The sequence below is a fragment of the Schistocerca nitens genome, chromosome 1 (assembly GCF_023898315.1).
Source record: "Schistocerca nitens isolate TAMUIC-IGC-003100 chromosome 1, iqSchNite1.1, whole genome shotgun sequence".
Taxonomy (NCBI): Eukaryota; Metazoa; Arthropoda; class Insecta; order Orthoptera; family Acrididae; genus Schistocerca; species Schistocerca nitens.
The window spans coordinates 836,063,987-836,078,003 of record NC_064614.1 but is presented as its reverse complement, the minus strand read 5'-3'; the positions used below and the strand labels follow the sequence as shown (position 1 = coordinate 836,078,003).

At 47.0% G+C, this 14,017-nt stretch overlaps 1 protein-coding gene across 1 annotated transcript in view; it reads right to left on the bottom strand.

Annotated features, from left to right (window-relative positions):
* The window catches only part of LOC126263116 (methionine aminopeptidase 1), a 127,708-nt gene that overhangs the window by 92,126 nt on the left and 21,565 nt on the right, over positions 1-14,017 (bottom strand). Inside the window, exon 3 of the mRNA XM_049960129.1 lies at positions 2,615-2,674. Within this exon, the coding sequence (XP_049816086.1) occupies positions 2,615-2,674 (60 nt within the window). The remainder of the gene's footprint in view (positions 1-2,614; positions 2,675-14,017) is intronic.

Genomic DNA, 14,017 nt, shown 5'->3' with positions numbered 1-14,017 from the left:
GCTTGATCAAGGTCCGCGTCACTTTCCATTTTTAACCAGACATAACGTCTGAGAAAAGAAAGAAATAATAATAATAGTAATAAACCTGATTTGGTCACAGAAAATCAAACTTTAACCTTGAAAGGGTCCTGTAGTCACTTTTCATTAGTCTGGTAGCCCATTTTCACTAGTATTTCTCTTTCCTTCCTTGTTTCTCTTTTCTCATAATTATCATAGTGTTGTGATTGAATGAATGTGGTTGCGTGTCACGTTGCTAGACGGTGGCGTAGTCTACTGCAGAAAGCCTGTGATAGTCGTACAGATTCAGCAGCAGTTGTACAGAATAGCCAACTCTCGTAGTGGTCAAGTAGGCAAAGAGGTTTTCGCTACTTGTGAGAAATCCACCTGTGTTGGGTTGGCGGCGGAAATGACATCTTTGGGTTTTCCGGGCCAAGCGGAGTGTGGAAGAGGCTGGAGAAGAAGCGGGAGGCAGTCTGCCGTCGGTACGGGAAGTGTCCATAGCTGTGCTCCAGTCGAGGAAGGGTGAGTTAGACTGACCGCATGGCGCGTTGTTACTTGGCGAGGGGAGAGCTGTTAGCTTTTGGTCTCGCTTTTCAACTCTGAAAGATTGCATTGCCTTGTCGCAGCGAGGAATGCAAAACTTTGGCAGATTTTTCTTTTACTAAATTTCTATAGCAGACTTGGATCCACCGGAAGAGCGCCACACAAAGGTGTCGATAAGAAGTGAGCACTCTCTTCTGTATGAATGTCTGTCTGCCTTCAGCTGTGCCTGTATAAGCTTTCATTTTTTCTAAATATTAATAGCTTTGCCTTCTCGTAAATTTTCCTTGCTTTATGTATCTTTCGTCCTTGGGGAGCCGACCACGTGGTTGAACATTAAAGTTTTGTTGGGCTACCGTCATCACTAACTGTCCGGTCTCATGTTTGTTTTAAAGAATGTTAACGGTTCATGGTTGTGTGATGTGATATTGTTGCAACTTGGCCACGATACCTAGAAATTGTGTCTCCACAAACCACGTGGGCACGCGGGTGTACAGCGAAACATGTACCGTTTCATGAGTTATTGCGATCAGTTATCAGGCAACAGCAGTTGTATGCATGATTCACACCAATGATTTTAGTTGTAGATTATAGCGGTGAACGTATCGATGCTTTTCTTTAATATTTTAGGAACTAATGTTATCAGGAATTGTGTACGTGCCTCACATCCTTATCTTAGGAAGAAATGATTTTTATCTACAATTTTCTTTGTGTTCCAAGATTACGTTTTCGCACCGAAGCTACTCACCTCGTAGCTTTCCCATTAGCACATCCAACGCGTTTCCCTACGCACAGGTCCAGTGATTAGTCTCCCCTTGTATTTTATAACAAATGCTTTAGATTAAGTCTTATTTTCACGTGTGCTGCTGGGAGCTGATCTTATGCAGTGTTCATGCATTTTCTATTTTATTTTAAATGTTCGATTGTCGTGAACAGTGCACGGGCAATACTATTAATTACATCGTATCCGCTATGAGTGACATCACAATGTATGCATTTTTGTGAGTTTTTGGTCTGTGATCAAATTAATTTATTTTCCGACTCGACCAAACCTTCGATTAGTTGTATGGTTCGAGTCGGTGGCGACCCTAATCTTCTCAAGTTAACTTCACAAGCAATAAGTATTTACATCCCCAATAACAACGTAATAACCCGCAGAAACAGGTTAGTTACAACCTCCATGCCTAATGCTGTCTGCTACATCGTCGAGGCTGTCAGCATGGGTAGGGTAGTAAAGGACTGTGCACGTCAATTTTTACAGCTTTCTTTTTGTGATATACAGGATGAGCACAAAGTCTTGCCCTGATTATAAAAATTTATAGCAGAATTTGTCATAATAAGTTACATTTGACACCATTACATAGGTTAGTATTACTATGTTTGTTTGTTTGTTTTTGTTTTTAAGACCAATTACGTTAGTCAACCTCAATGTGTGCTCCCTTGGTAGCTCGGAGAATGTCGAGGTGGTATTTCAGTTCCTGCCAAGTGTTTCATAATGTGTTCTGTCACAGTACCCACAGCAGCTTGTATCCTAGGCATCAGTTCTTCGACGTCAGCAACTGATGTCTGGAGAGCGGGGCAGCCAGGGTGCTGGACCGTTCCTTCCCACCTACCGATCTGGACATTACTCCCCTTTCCAGACATTACACCCCTTGTCTTTTTTCTGGAGTTGTATCAAGGACAGAGTCTTCATCACACCAGTTGCTGACGTTGACAAACTGAAGGCTAGGATACAAGCTGCTGTGGGTACTGAGACAGAACACATGTTACGAAACACCTAGCGGGAACTGGAATACCGCCTCGACATTCTCCGAGCTACCAGGGGAGCACACGTTGAGGTTTACTAACGCAAGGTGGTTTTTTTTAGAGTAACAGTAACCTATGTAACGGCACCAAATGTAACTTATGTCAAACAGTTATTCTGTTATAAATTTTTATAATCAGGGTAAGACTTTGTGCTCATCCTGTACATTTCTATAATTTAAAAGTATGAACATTTTACAGCAGAGATGATTAATTATAAACCAAACAAAAACTTCACAAAAAAAGGCACTCAGGTATTATCGTAACTTACCAGTAAATCTGTAATTTGGCCAGGGCTCATAGTCTTCCTTGTCATTTGGAGACAATCCCTCTGAAAAATAAATTGTGGTTTGATTACCTCACTTTCAGAATTGTCTTACACAGATTTTCACATAACAGAAATACCAACTCAACCTAACTAGGCGCCATGTAAAATACTAACGAACTAACAATGTTTGTACCAACCAGTCTATATAAACTCAGAACATTCTTACAACAAACAGAGGATCACCAATGGTACATAAGTTTGTATTTTTATTTACAGTTACAATACATGGGAAGACCAAATAAGCTGCAAAATGAGGCTAACTGTAATTATTAGGAGGCCAATTACGTATGCATTTTCATATTGTTTAAGACAATTACTTAACACCAATGAAACACATTTTTCATGTATAAAACACCATACCAAATGTAAAATTCACATTATGTTTGTATGAGGTACTGGAAAAAGGTGGGGGGAGGGGAGATTGGATAGGGGTGAGGTTTGGAGGACTGGGGTTGAGGAGATGGACAGTGGGCAGAATCCAAGAAAAAGCATAATATTAATTCCATAGCTTTGGTATAGCCTGATAATTATAAGAGCCACACTCTTTTATAAATTTAAAGGCCAAATCAGCTGTGGTTTAAAAGCATTCATTCAAAGCAGTACCTCACTGCATCTTAGTAGCAGAAACATATTTATATGAGGCATCGAGGCAAAGAGCCAGAGCTACGAAAATAGTAAAGCCATAACTAACTTGAAGGTTGGTTTGAACAGCAATATACTTTATTGAACCTTTAGGAAGGGATGGGGAACTCGGCTGTGCCCTGTCAAATGAAACACCCCGGCATTTTCCTTAAGTGATTTAGGGAAACCATGGAAAACCTAAATCAGGATGGCCGAACGCGGGTTTGAACTGTCGTTGTCCTGAATGTGAGTCCAGTGTGCTTACCACTGTGCAACCTCTCTTGGTCTTTATTGAATCTACATCTATAACCATACTCTGCAAACCACTGTGAAGTGCATGGCAGGAGGTAAGTCCTATTGTACCAGTTATTAGGGCTTCTTCCCATTCCATTCATGTATGGAGTGTGAGAATACTTTAAATGCCTCTATGTGTGCTGTAATTAAATTAACATTATTCTCATGATCCCTAAGGGAGCAATACATAGGGGGTTGTGGTATATTCCTCGAGTTGTCATTCTGAACCAGTTCTTGAGACTTTGAAAGTAGGCTTTTTAGGAACAGTTGCATCTATTTTAAGGTGTCCACCACTTCAATTTCTCCAGTATCTCTGACACTTTCCCATGGGTCAGACTAACCTGAGACCATTCACGTTGCCTTTCTTTATATATTTGCAATATTACCCGTTAGTCCTATTTGTTATGGCTCCCACATACTTGAGCAATATTGTAAGCTTGGTCACATGAGTAATTTGTAAGCACTTTCCTTTGCAGACTGAATGAATTTCTCTAGTATTCTACCAATGAAAAGCAGAAGTCTGCATCTACTTCAGCAGTGACTGAACCCCTGGAAAGTATTACATCTAGGTATTTGTATGAGTTGACTGATTCCAACTGTGACTCACTGCTCCTGTAGTTTTAGGATTCTACATGTAGTTTGTCTATTAACAAAGTTTCAAGAATTGGCTTTCAATGATTACTCTAGGGATATACCATAACCCCAGCCTACCGCTCACACAGGGATCGTGAGAATAAGATTACAATAAGTACTGCTTGTGAAGAGACATTTAAACAATAATTCTTCCCACACTTCATACGTGAGTGGAACAGAAAGAGACCCTAATAACTGGTACAATGGGACATACCCTCTGTCATGCACCTCATGGCAGTTTGCATAGTATAGACATAGATTACGGTCAAAATAAGGGCTAAATCATCAACAAATTTTGTACAGAATCTAACAGGGATGCAATCGCACCCTGGGGCTTTGTTCTGTTTTAGTGATTTCAGCTGTTTCTTAACCCCACTGACACACAACTACATCACTCATCTTTGCAGTGGTGCACAAATTAAACTGGGGTAATACCCCTCAGTTTTCATTTATAAATAAATGTTCAAAAACTTTTTTTTTTTGTTTTTTTTTTTTTGGGTTGGTTGGTTTACAAGAGGAGGGTAGGGACCAAACTGCTAAGTCACCAGCCCCTCATTCCGATTAAAATAATTCCACTAAGGTGGGAGTAATAGAAAAAACAGGTGGAAGAAAGGAGAAACTACAAGAATGACAGAGGGGCAACAAACACTAAAATGGACAAAATCAGAAAAGAAAACAAGAGATAGATAGAGAGAGAGATAGAGATAGAGATAGAGAGAGAGAGAGAGAGAGAGAGAGAGAGACAGACAAGAAACATGTACAAGAGATCAAAACAAAAGAGCAGATTACCACGATGGGCTGACCATGAGAATAAAAAGGAGAAGCCAGCCACTCTGCAACACATTAAAAGCTCCACCCTAAAATCACCAGAATGAAGGACACAGAGGGACAAAGGACATGTGCTAAAACTTAGATCAAATGATAAAACCCACACTCATGAATAAAATGTAAAACTAAATCTGCTGTTGAGGCATTGTCGCCCAACACCAAAGGTAGGGTGCTGGGAAGGTTACAAGTCCACTGCAGAACAGCTAAAAGTGGGCAGTCCAGCAAGACGTGGACGACAGTCATATGTGAGCCACAGTGACACCGAGGTGGGTCCTTGCGACAGAGGAGGTAGCCATGTGATAGCCACATACAGCCAACGGGGAGCCGGCAGAGAACCACAGAGTCCCTTGCGAGAGGCCCGCATGGAGGTCTTCCACACATTTGTAGTCTCCTTAAGGGCACGCAGTTTGTTGTGTGTACAGAGATTAAACCATTCAGTTTCCCAAAGCTGAAAAACCTAGCAGCGTAATAATGATTGCAGGTCAGTTATGGGCATGCCAATCTCCAGAAGCATTTCCTGTGTAGCCTGTTTGCCCAGCCCCCCCCCCCCTTTTTTTTTGTGCGCACAACTACAGTGGTCATTAGTGCCCATTTTGTTTGGCCAGCCTGTTGCCACTGATCGGTCAGTGTTAACCACTTCATGGCCCTGGTACATGTCACGAATCAAGAGAAAGTGACAGTGGAGAGCCGCAGGGTTAACTGAGCCCTTAGGGCCATGCGAAAGGTCCAGGCGAAGATGCGGCCTAGGTGTGCACCATGGAGGTGTACATGAATGGACCTCGAGTAAGTGTAGTTCAGGCAAGGACTCTACTCTAGACAAAAGAGATTGGATGCGAACCGCAATTGTAAGACCTGAGTTGGGCCGCCAAGGCGCGAGATGAACTGCCGTGGATGGGAAAAGGAGACAATAATTCGGATGCTCAGGAGAACTACGAATGTGCGTAACGTAACTAGCGAGCAGTTGTGCATGCCTAACCTCCAATGGAGGGACTCTGGCCTCCACCAAGATGTTGGTCACTGGACTGGTCCTAAAAGTGACTGTCGCCAGTCTAACGGCAGAGGGGTGCACCGGGTCGCGTAAACACAACGCTGAGGGCGCAGCTGAACCATGAAACAGACTCCCATACCCCAGGCTGGATTGAACAAAGTCTGTAGAGCTGCAGCAGTGTAGAGCAATCTGCACCCCAGATGGTGTTGCTCAGGCAGCGGAGGGCATTGGGGTGCTGCCAGCACTTCCACTTTCACTAAAATAGATAAGGAAGCCACATAATCGGGCATTGAAAACCAGTCCTAATAATCGGTATGCCTCCACTACAGTGAGTGGTACGTCATTAAGGTAAAGTTCTGGTTCCGGATGAATGGTACGATCCCAACAGAAGTGCATGACACGACTTCACGGCTGAAAACTGGAAGCCGTGGGCTTGAGTCCATGACTGCGCCCTGTGGATGTCTCCCTGAAGGTGCCACTCAAGAACACTAGTACTGGAGGAGCAGTACGAAATGCAGAAGTTATCTGCATACAGAGAAGGTGAGACGGACGGCCTGACAGCTGCTGCTAGACCACTAAAAATAGATACACTCAATACAGAGCTCTGCGGGACCCCAGAATCCTGGATATGGGGGAAGTATGGGAGACACCGACTGGGATATGGAAAGTACGGAACAATAGGAAATTTTGGATAAAAATTGGGAGTAGGCCCCAGATATCCCACTCACAATGTTGCAAGGATATGATGTTGCCAGGTCGTGTCGTGCCTGGCATGGAGCCAGTAGGCAATGTGACTTGAAGACCCAACACAACCATCGACTTACCATGCACTCTAAGAGCTTACACAGAACACTGGTGAGGCAGATGGGCCGATAGCTGTCCAAATCACGTGGGTATTTGCTGGGTTTGAGCATTAGAATGATGGTGCTCTCCCGCCATTGCGATGGAAAGACACCATCACACCAGATCCGGTTAAAGATGATGAGGAGATGTCACTAGCAGTCGGACGAGAGATGTTTGATCATCTGATTATGGATCTGATCTGGCCCAGGAGCTGTGTCGGAGCAATGTGCAAGGGTGCTGAGGAGCTCCCATTCTGTAAATGGAGCATTATAGGGTTCACTGTGATGTCCAGTGAATGAGAGGGCTTTCCTTGCCATCCACCGTTTGAGGGTGCGAAAGGCTGGGAGATAATTCTCCGATACGGAGTGCTCAGCAATGTGCTCGGCAATTGCGTTTGTGTCGATAGATAACACACCATTGATATTAATGCCATTAACACACGTTGGGGTCTGGTACCCACAAACACGTCTGATCTTCGTCCGGACTTGGGAAGGTGACGTATGGCACCCAATGATCGAGACATACCTCTCCTGACATTCCCGTTTCCGTTTGTTTATAAGCTGGGGAATGCAGACACAGAGCAGTTTAAAAGCTATTAGGCGCTCTAGGGAAGGGTGCAGCTTATGTCGCTGTAGAGCTCACTGACACTCTTTAATGGCCTCAGCTATTTCCGGTGACCACCAAGGTACTGACTTTTGCTGGGGCCACCCTAAAGAACAAGGGATCGTTCTAGTGACCTGCTCAACAACCACAATGATGGTACCATGTGGGGGGGGATTCAAAGGTGACAGCAGGGGTGAAAGCTTCACAGTCTGCCTTGCTTAAAGACCGTCTTGGGAGAATGGTGCGTGTGTATTGACAGGACGATGGGAAAGTGTTCACTACCACAAAAGTCATCGTGGGCTCTCCAGTGGACAAATGGGAGAAGTCCTAGGCTACAGAGGGATAAACCAATGGCCGAATAAGTGCCATGAGCCACACTGAAATGAGTGGGGCCTCAGTATTTAAGAGGCAGAGGTAGAGTTGAAACAGGAAAGTTTCGACATCGACCTCAGTCAGTAAGCACAATGCCATCCCACAAGGGGTTACGTGCATTAAAATTTCCCAAAGTACGAACGGTTTAAGGAGTTGATCAACCACTGCAGCCAACGCGTTCAGGGGTACTGCACCATCTGGACGAAGATATACATTGCAGACAGCTATTTCCGGCGGCGTCCTTATCCTGACAGCCACAGCTTCAAGCAAGGTTTGAAGGAGGCACATGTTCACTGCATACCTTGTTCAGGACAGACACAAACTCCACTTGACACACTATTATAGTCACTATGGTTCTTTTAATATCCCCTATAGCCACGAAAGGCAGGGGTTCGCATTGCCAGGAACCAGGTGTCCTGGAAGGCAATGCAGAAATCAGGTATAAAGCTGAACTGTTGCCATAGCTCAGCCAGGCGGTGGAAAAAACCGCAGCAATTCCACTGGAGGATGATGATATCGTGAGGCTAGGAAGGCAGGAAGCATGCAAGGAGGCATGTTACGCCTCAGGGTCACCTGCTGTCACCGACTGAGTATTTGTATTCTTTCCTATTGTGGATGAGGCATCAGCGAGATCCACTTCCTCAGGGGACGTTGAGATCTCCATTTCATCCGAAGGTGCAGAATTGGTAGAGAGTGTTGGAGCCACCGGAGGGTCCTTTTTCTTAGCAGACTTCTTTGTTTGCTTGCCCTCTTGCTCCTCTTTAGGTGCTTGCTGGGAGGACTTCTCCGAAGTAGCTTCAGGAAGAGGAAGACCGTGAAGCTCTTCGTCCAGCAGCTTTTGGCTCCTTTAGCCACTGGCAAGTGTCTGCTGTGGCATTAGTGGAGACCTTGGAAGAGAGGGTCACAATGGACACCTTCCACATGAGAGGAGCCAGAGGAGGCTTCTCCGGCTGGGGGACAGGACCAATGTCCTATGCATTTGGGGGGGGGGGGGGGGGGGGGGCGCTTTGCTCCCGAAGTAGGTACATTGGGAGCAACGGAAGGAGCTTTACCCCTTACCATCAAGGGGGCAGAAGTATTCTGCAGCCCCAGTGGGCCCACTGTTTGTGGCACCGAGTGTGGTACGATTGGTACTTGTAATGGCAATGGTAATGGTAATGTAGCTGCAGCATACGTAGACGTCAACCAAACGGGGTGTAATCATTCAAACTTATGTTTAGCCTCTTGGTAAGTCAACAGGTCCAGGGTCTTGTACCCCACAATTTTCCACTCCTTCTGTTGTACTGTGCAGTCTGGCAAGCAGAGGGAGTGCTGCTCTCTGCAATTGGTACAAGTGGGTGGAGGCACACAGGAATTTTACGGATGCAAGGGACGTCCACAGTCTCGACATGGGGCGTTGGAAGTGCAGCAGGAAGGTATGTGCCCAAATTTCCAGCACTTAAAGCACCGCATAGGGAGAGGGTCGTATGGTTTAACGTCACAGTGGTAAACCATCACCTTGACCTTTTCAGGCACTGAATCTCCCTCAAAGACCAAGATGAAGGTGCCGGTAGCAGCCCTGTTGTTTTTGGGTCCCCTGTAAACGGGCGCAGAGCTCTTCGTCAGACTGCAAGAGGAAGTCGCGATGGAAAATAATCCCCTGGACCATATTTTGGCTTTTATGGGGAGTGACAGAAACAGGAATATTACCCAGCTGGTCACAAGCAATAAACTTCCAGGATTGGGCTGGGGATGCTGTCTGAATCAAGACTGCACTGCTTCTCATCTTGGACAGCACTATCACTTCCTCAAACTTATCCTCAAGCTGTTCAACAACAAATTGAGGCTTCGTAGGTAGAAAGGAGTCCCCGTCCATTCTGCTACAGACTGAATACCAATGCAAATATGGCTCTCTTCTTTCTGTAGCCCTACATTCCTCCCATGGCGTAGCGAAGGAGGGAAATGATTTAGGGTCATATATGTCAGCATTGTACTCTATTTTGCCTTTCTTGGAGACTGCTGGCGTCGGACGGTCACCAGCAAGAGATGACTGAGTCCACTTCATTGCAAGTCATCCGCCCTGATGCCACCCAGCCACAGCAAAGGTCACCTGGCATGATGGCCATTGCCAGGTGTACTGATGCCCCAGGAAGACACATCTTCTCCTTGGCAAACGTGGAGAGTTTACAGCTCAGGCATCAGCAGTGCAATCCCTGTGTTGTCAGGGGGCTACCACCAAATGGATACAGGATGGTCCCACCACAATGGGCTGGCTACCGTGCTGAATACTGGGTGCAGAGAAATCCAATATTGTCATGGGGGGCGAAAGAGGACAGGAGACAATGCAAGAAGATGACATACCCTGAAAAGTGTCCTCACCCAAATAGTTGAATTGCAGTTGGGGATGCAAAGCCATGACAAGAGGTTCAGGAGATTGAATCTAAGGGCACTATGGATAACTCGTGCGTCACATAAGGCGTCCTAACTCGTGCGTCACATAAGTCGTCCTTCCCCATACAGCCCGCACTCCTGTAGAATTTGGAAAGTGGCAGGTCACACTATAAAATGGGACCTGAACTTATAGGGCCAATAAGTATGAGACTCCTTTTAGTCACCTCTTACGACAGGCAGGGATACCTCGGGCCTATTCGAACCCCAAGACCCGCAGGGGGAGATTGTTTTGTTTTGTTTTGTTTTAGGGTGCAAAAACAACTGAGGTCATACACACCAAAGTCAAAACTATAGAACAAGAAGACAGAGAGGAGTTAAAAAATGACACAAAGGAAGACAGCTAAAAACAGGGACATGGAGAAAGGGGTACAAAAGACATCATACAGAAACGGAGGTCCAAAACTAAAAATTAAATGACCATCGTACTGCTTTGACGGATAAACAGTACAATGCGGTCGACAGCCCGCGCGCCATTTGCTAAAAATGCTGACAATTCAGATGGCAAACCCAAGCGGGAAAGTAAATGATTAAAAAATGGGCATTCCGCCAGTTAAAACTTGTACACAGTGTGTACAAAGTGGTGGAAGAGTCCCGTTTATCAAAAGACCATGCCTAAAAAGGCAGTGCCCAATACGCAACCTAGTTAAAATGACCTCCTCCTGGCATGAGGGGTGAGAGGAAGTCATCCAAGCCACTGGGAGAGAGGCTTAATAATCCAGAGGTTATTCCCGTGAAGAAAGGACCAATGGCAATGCCAAAGGGACTCCACCTCCAGACAGATGGCAACACAGACATCATTGGAGGGAACATAGGAACTAGTGGGCTGAAGTATGAGGATTGCAGCCTTGGCAGCAGTCTCGTTTCCTGGCAGACCGACATGACCAGAAACCAACAATCACACAGTGGGATGACCAAGAGTGAGCAAGTGACAGTTTTTCTAGACCCATTACACTAAGGGATGGACAGTGTACAGCGCACAGACTTTGAAGGGTGCAGATAGAGTGAGAAGAGGACAATTGAAAAGTCTGTCGCCAGACGTACTCTGTGGCTTGATAAGGAAGAAGAGCTCTGCTGTAAACACTGAGCAGTGTGCTGGAAGCCAAAGCGAGTGCCAATGACAAAGGCACACCCGACACCATGGTCAGTCAGAACCATCGGTGTACACAAAAGTACTATCACAAAGTTCCATGTGAAGGTCATGAAACTGAAGGCAATAGAGCGAGGCTAGAGTAGTGTCCTTATGAAGCAAATGAAGGCCAAGGTTAACACAGGCTGCTTCACGAAGCGAAGGTAGTGAAGTGTTCACATCCACCGAGAAAAACTCAGGGAGTGTGAAGTTAAGCCACCGGAGCACGTGCAGAAAGCAGACTCCGGGAGGTATCAGAGAAAAGGGATGCGCCCCATACTGGCAATCATAGGAATCATCGAAGAAGGAGGCATAGGATGGGTGGCCACACATGGCAGACAAACGGCATATATAGGTTGGTTGGTTTGTGGGATTTAAAGGGACCAGACTGCGATGGTCATCGGTCCCTTTTTCCAAAAAATTAAAACCGCCCAAAGAGAATAAAAAACGAACAGCAGGAAAGACGTCAGACGACACAGGACGAGAAAGACTCCGACAGAGATCAGACAAAACAAAGTAAAACACACAGAGTGTGACGGTGGTTGGCCGACCATAGAGAAAAAAAGAGGAAAAGCCAACCACCAAGAATACATTAAAAACTCAGTTTAAAATCAGAGGCTAGAAGCCAGAATCAAGGCTAAAAAAAAAAACAAAGACTCAGATTAAACTATAAAAACCCCCTGCCCGAATAAAACGCAAAACTAAGTCCACCATGGCAGAGTCATCTAGTAAAAGGGCAGGGAGCGTGTCAGGTAGTGCGAACGTCTGCCTGAGCACAGCTAAAAGCGGACACTCCAATAAAATGTGCACCACAGATAAAACAGAGCCGCAGCGACACAGAAGCGGGTCCTCACGGCGCAATAAGTTGCCGTGTGTCAGCCGAGTGTGCCCAATGCGCAGCCGGCAGAGGACAACAGACTCCTTGCGAGAGACCCGCAAGGAGGAGCGCCACACACCGGTAGCCCCCTTGATGGCCCGAAGTTTGTTGCATGGAGGCAGGGCGCGCCATTCAATGTCCCAAAGGTCCAGAATTTTGCGGCGTAGGAATGCTCGCAAATCTGTCTCCGGGAGGCCAACGTCCAGAGATGGTGCACTAGTCGCCTCTTTCGCCAGCTGGTCAACATTCTCGTTGCCGGGGATCCCAACATGGCCTGGGGTCCACACGAAGACCGCAGAGCGGCCGCAACGCGCAAGAGTATGCAGGGACTCATGGATAGCCATCACCAGACGGGAACGAGGAAAACACTGGTCGAGAGCTCGTAAACTGCTCAGGGAATCGCTACAGATAACGAAGGACTCACCTGAGCAGGAGCGGATATACTCTAGGGCTCGAAAGATGGCGACCAGCTCAGCAGTGTAAACTGCTGCAGGCAGCCGGCAAGGAACGTTGTTCAGAATGGTCCCCTACAGTGAGCGCATAACCGACTCGACCAGCAACCATCGAGCCGTCGGTGTAAACAATGCCCGAGCCCTGATATGTGGCCAGGATGGAATAAAAGTGGCGGCGGAAGGCCTCTGGAGGGACTGAGTCCTTCGAGCCCTGTGCCAAGTCTAGCCGAAGGCAAGGGCGAGGAACGCACCACGGGGGTGTACGCAGAGGTGCCCGGAAAGGAGGTGGAACAGGGACAAGCCCAAGCCCAGAGAGAAGTTCCTTGACGCGTACGGCGATCGGACAACCCGACCGGGGCCGACGTTCTGGCAGATGGACGACTGACTGCGGGAACAGGACACGGTAATTTGGATGCCCGGGCGAGCTAAAAACATGGGCAGCATAAGAAGCCAGTAATTGTTGGCGTCGGAACCGCAGTGGAGGGACACCTGCCTCCACTAGGACGCTGTCCACAGGGCTGGTGCGGAAAGCACCAGTGGCAAGGCGTATCCCGCTGTGGAGAATGGGGTCCAGCACCCGCAACGCAGATGGGGATGCTGAGCCATAAGCCAGGCTCCCATAATCCAGATGGGACTGGATTAACGCCTGGTAGAGCCGCAACAGGGTAGAGCGGTCGGCGCCCCAGCGGGTGTGGCTCAAACATCGCAGAGCATTGAGATGCCGCCAACACGCCTGTTTGAGCTGCCGGATATGAGGCAGCCAAGTCAACCGGGCATCGAAAACCACCCCCAAAAACCTGTGGGTCTCCACCACAGCAAGCAGTTAGTCGGCAAGATAAAGCCGCGGCTCAGGATGGACTGTTCGGCGCCGGCAGAAATGCATTACGCGGGTCTTGGCTGCCGAAAACTGAAACCCATGCGCTACAGCCCAAGACTGCGCCTTACGGATAGCGCCCTGTAGCTGACGTTCAACAGCTGCAATGCCAGTAGAGCTGTAGTAAAGGCAAAAGTCGTCAGCATACAGGGAAGCGGAGACAGAATTTCCCACGGCCGCAGCAAGCCCGTTAATGGCTATTAAAAACAGACAGACACTTAAAACAGAACCCTGTGGCACACCGTTCTCCTGGACGTGGGAGGAACTATACGAGACCGCGACTTGCACGCGGAAGGTACGACACGACAGAAAATTGCGGATAAAAATCTGCAGAGGACCCCGAAGACCCCATCCATGAAGCGTAGAAAGGATGTGATGACGCCATGTCGTGTCGTACGCCTTCTG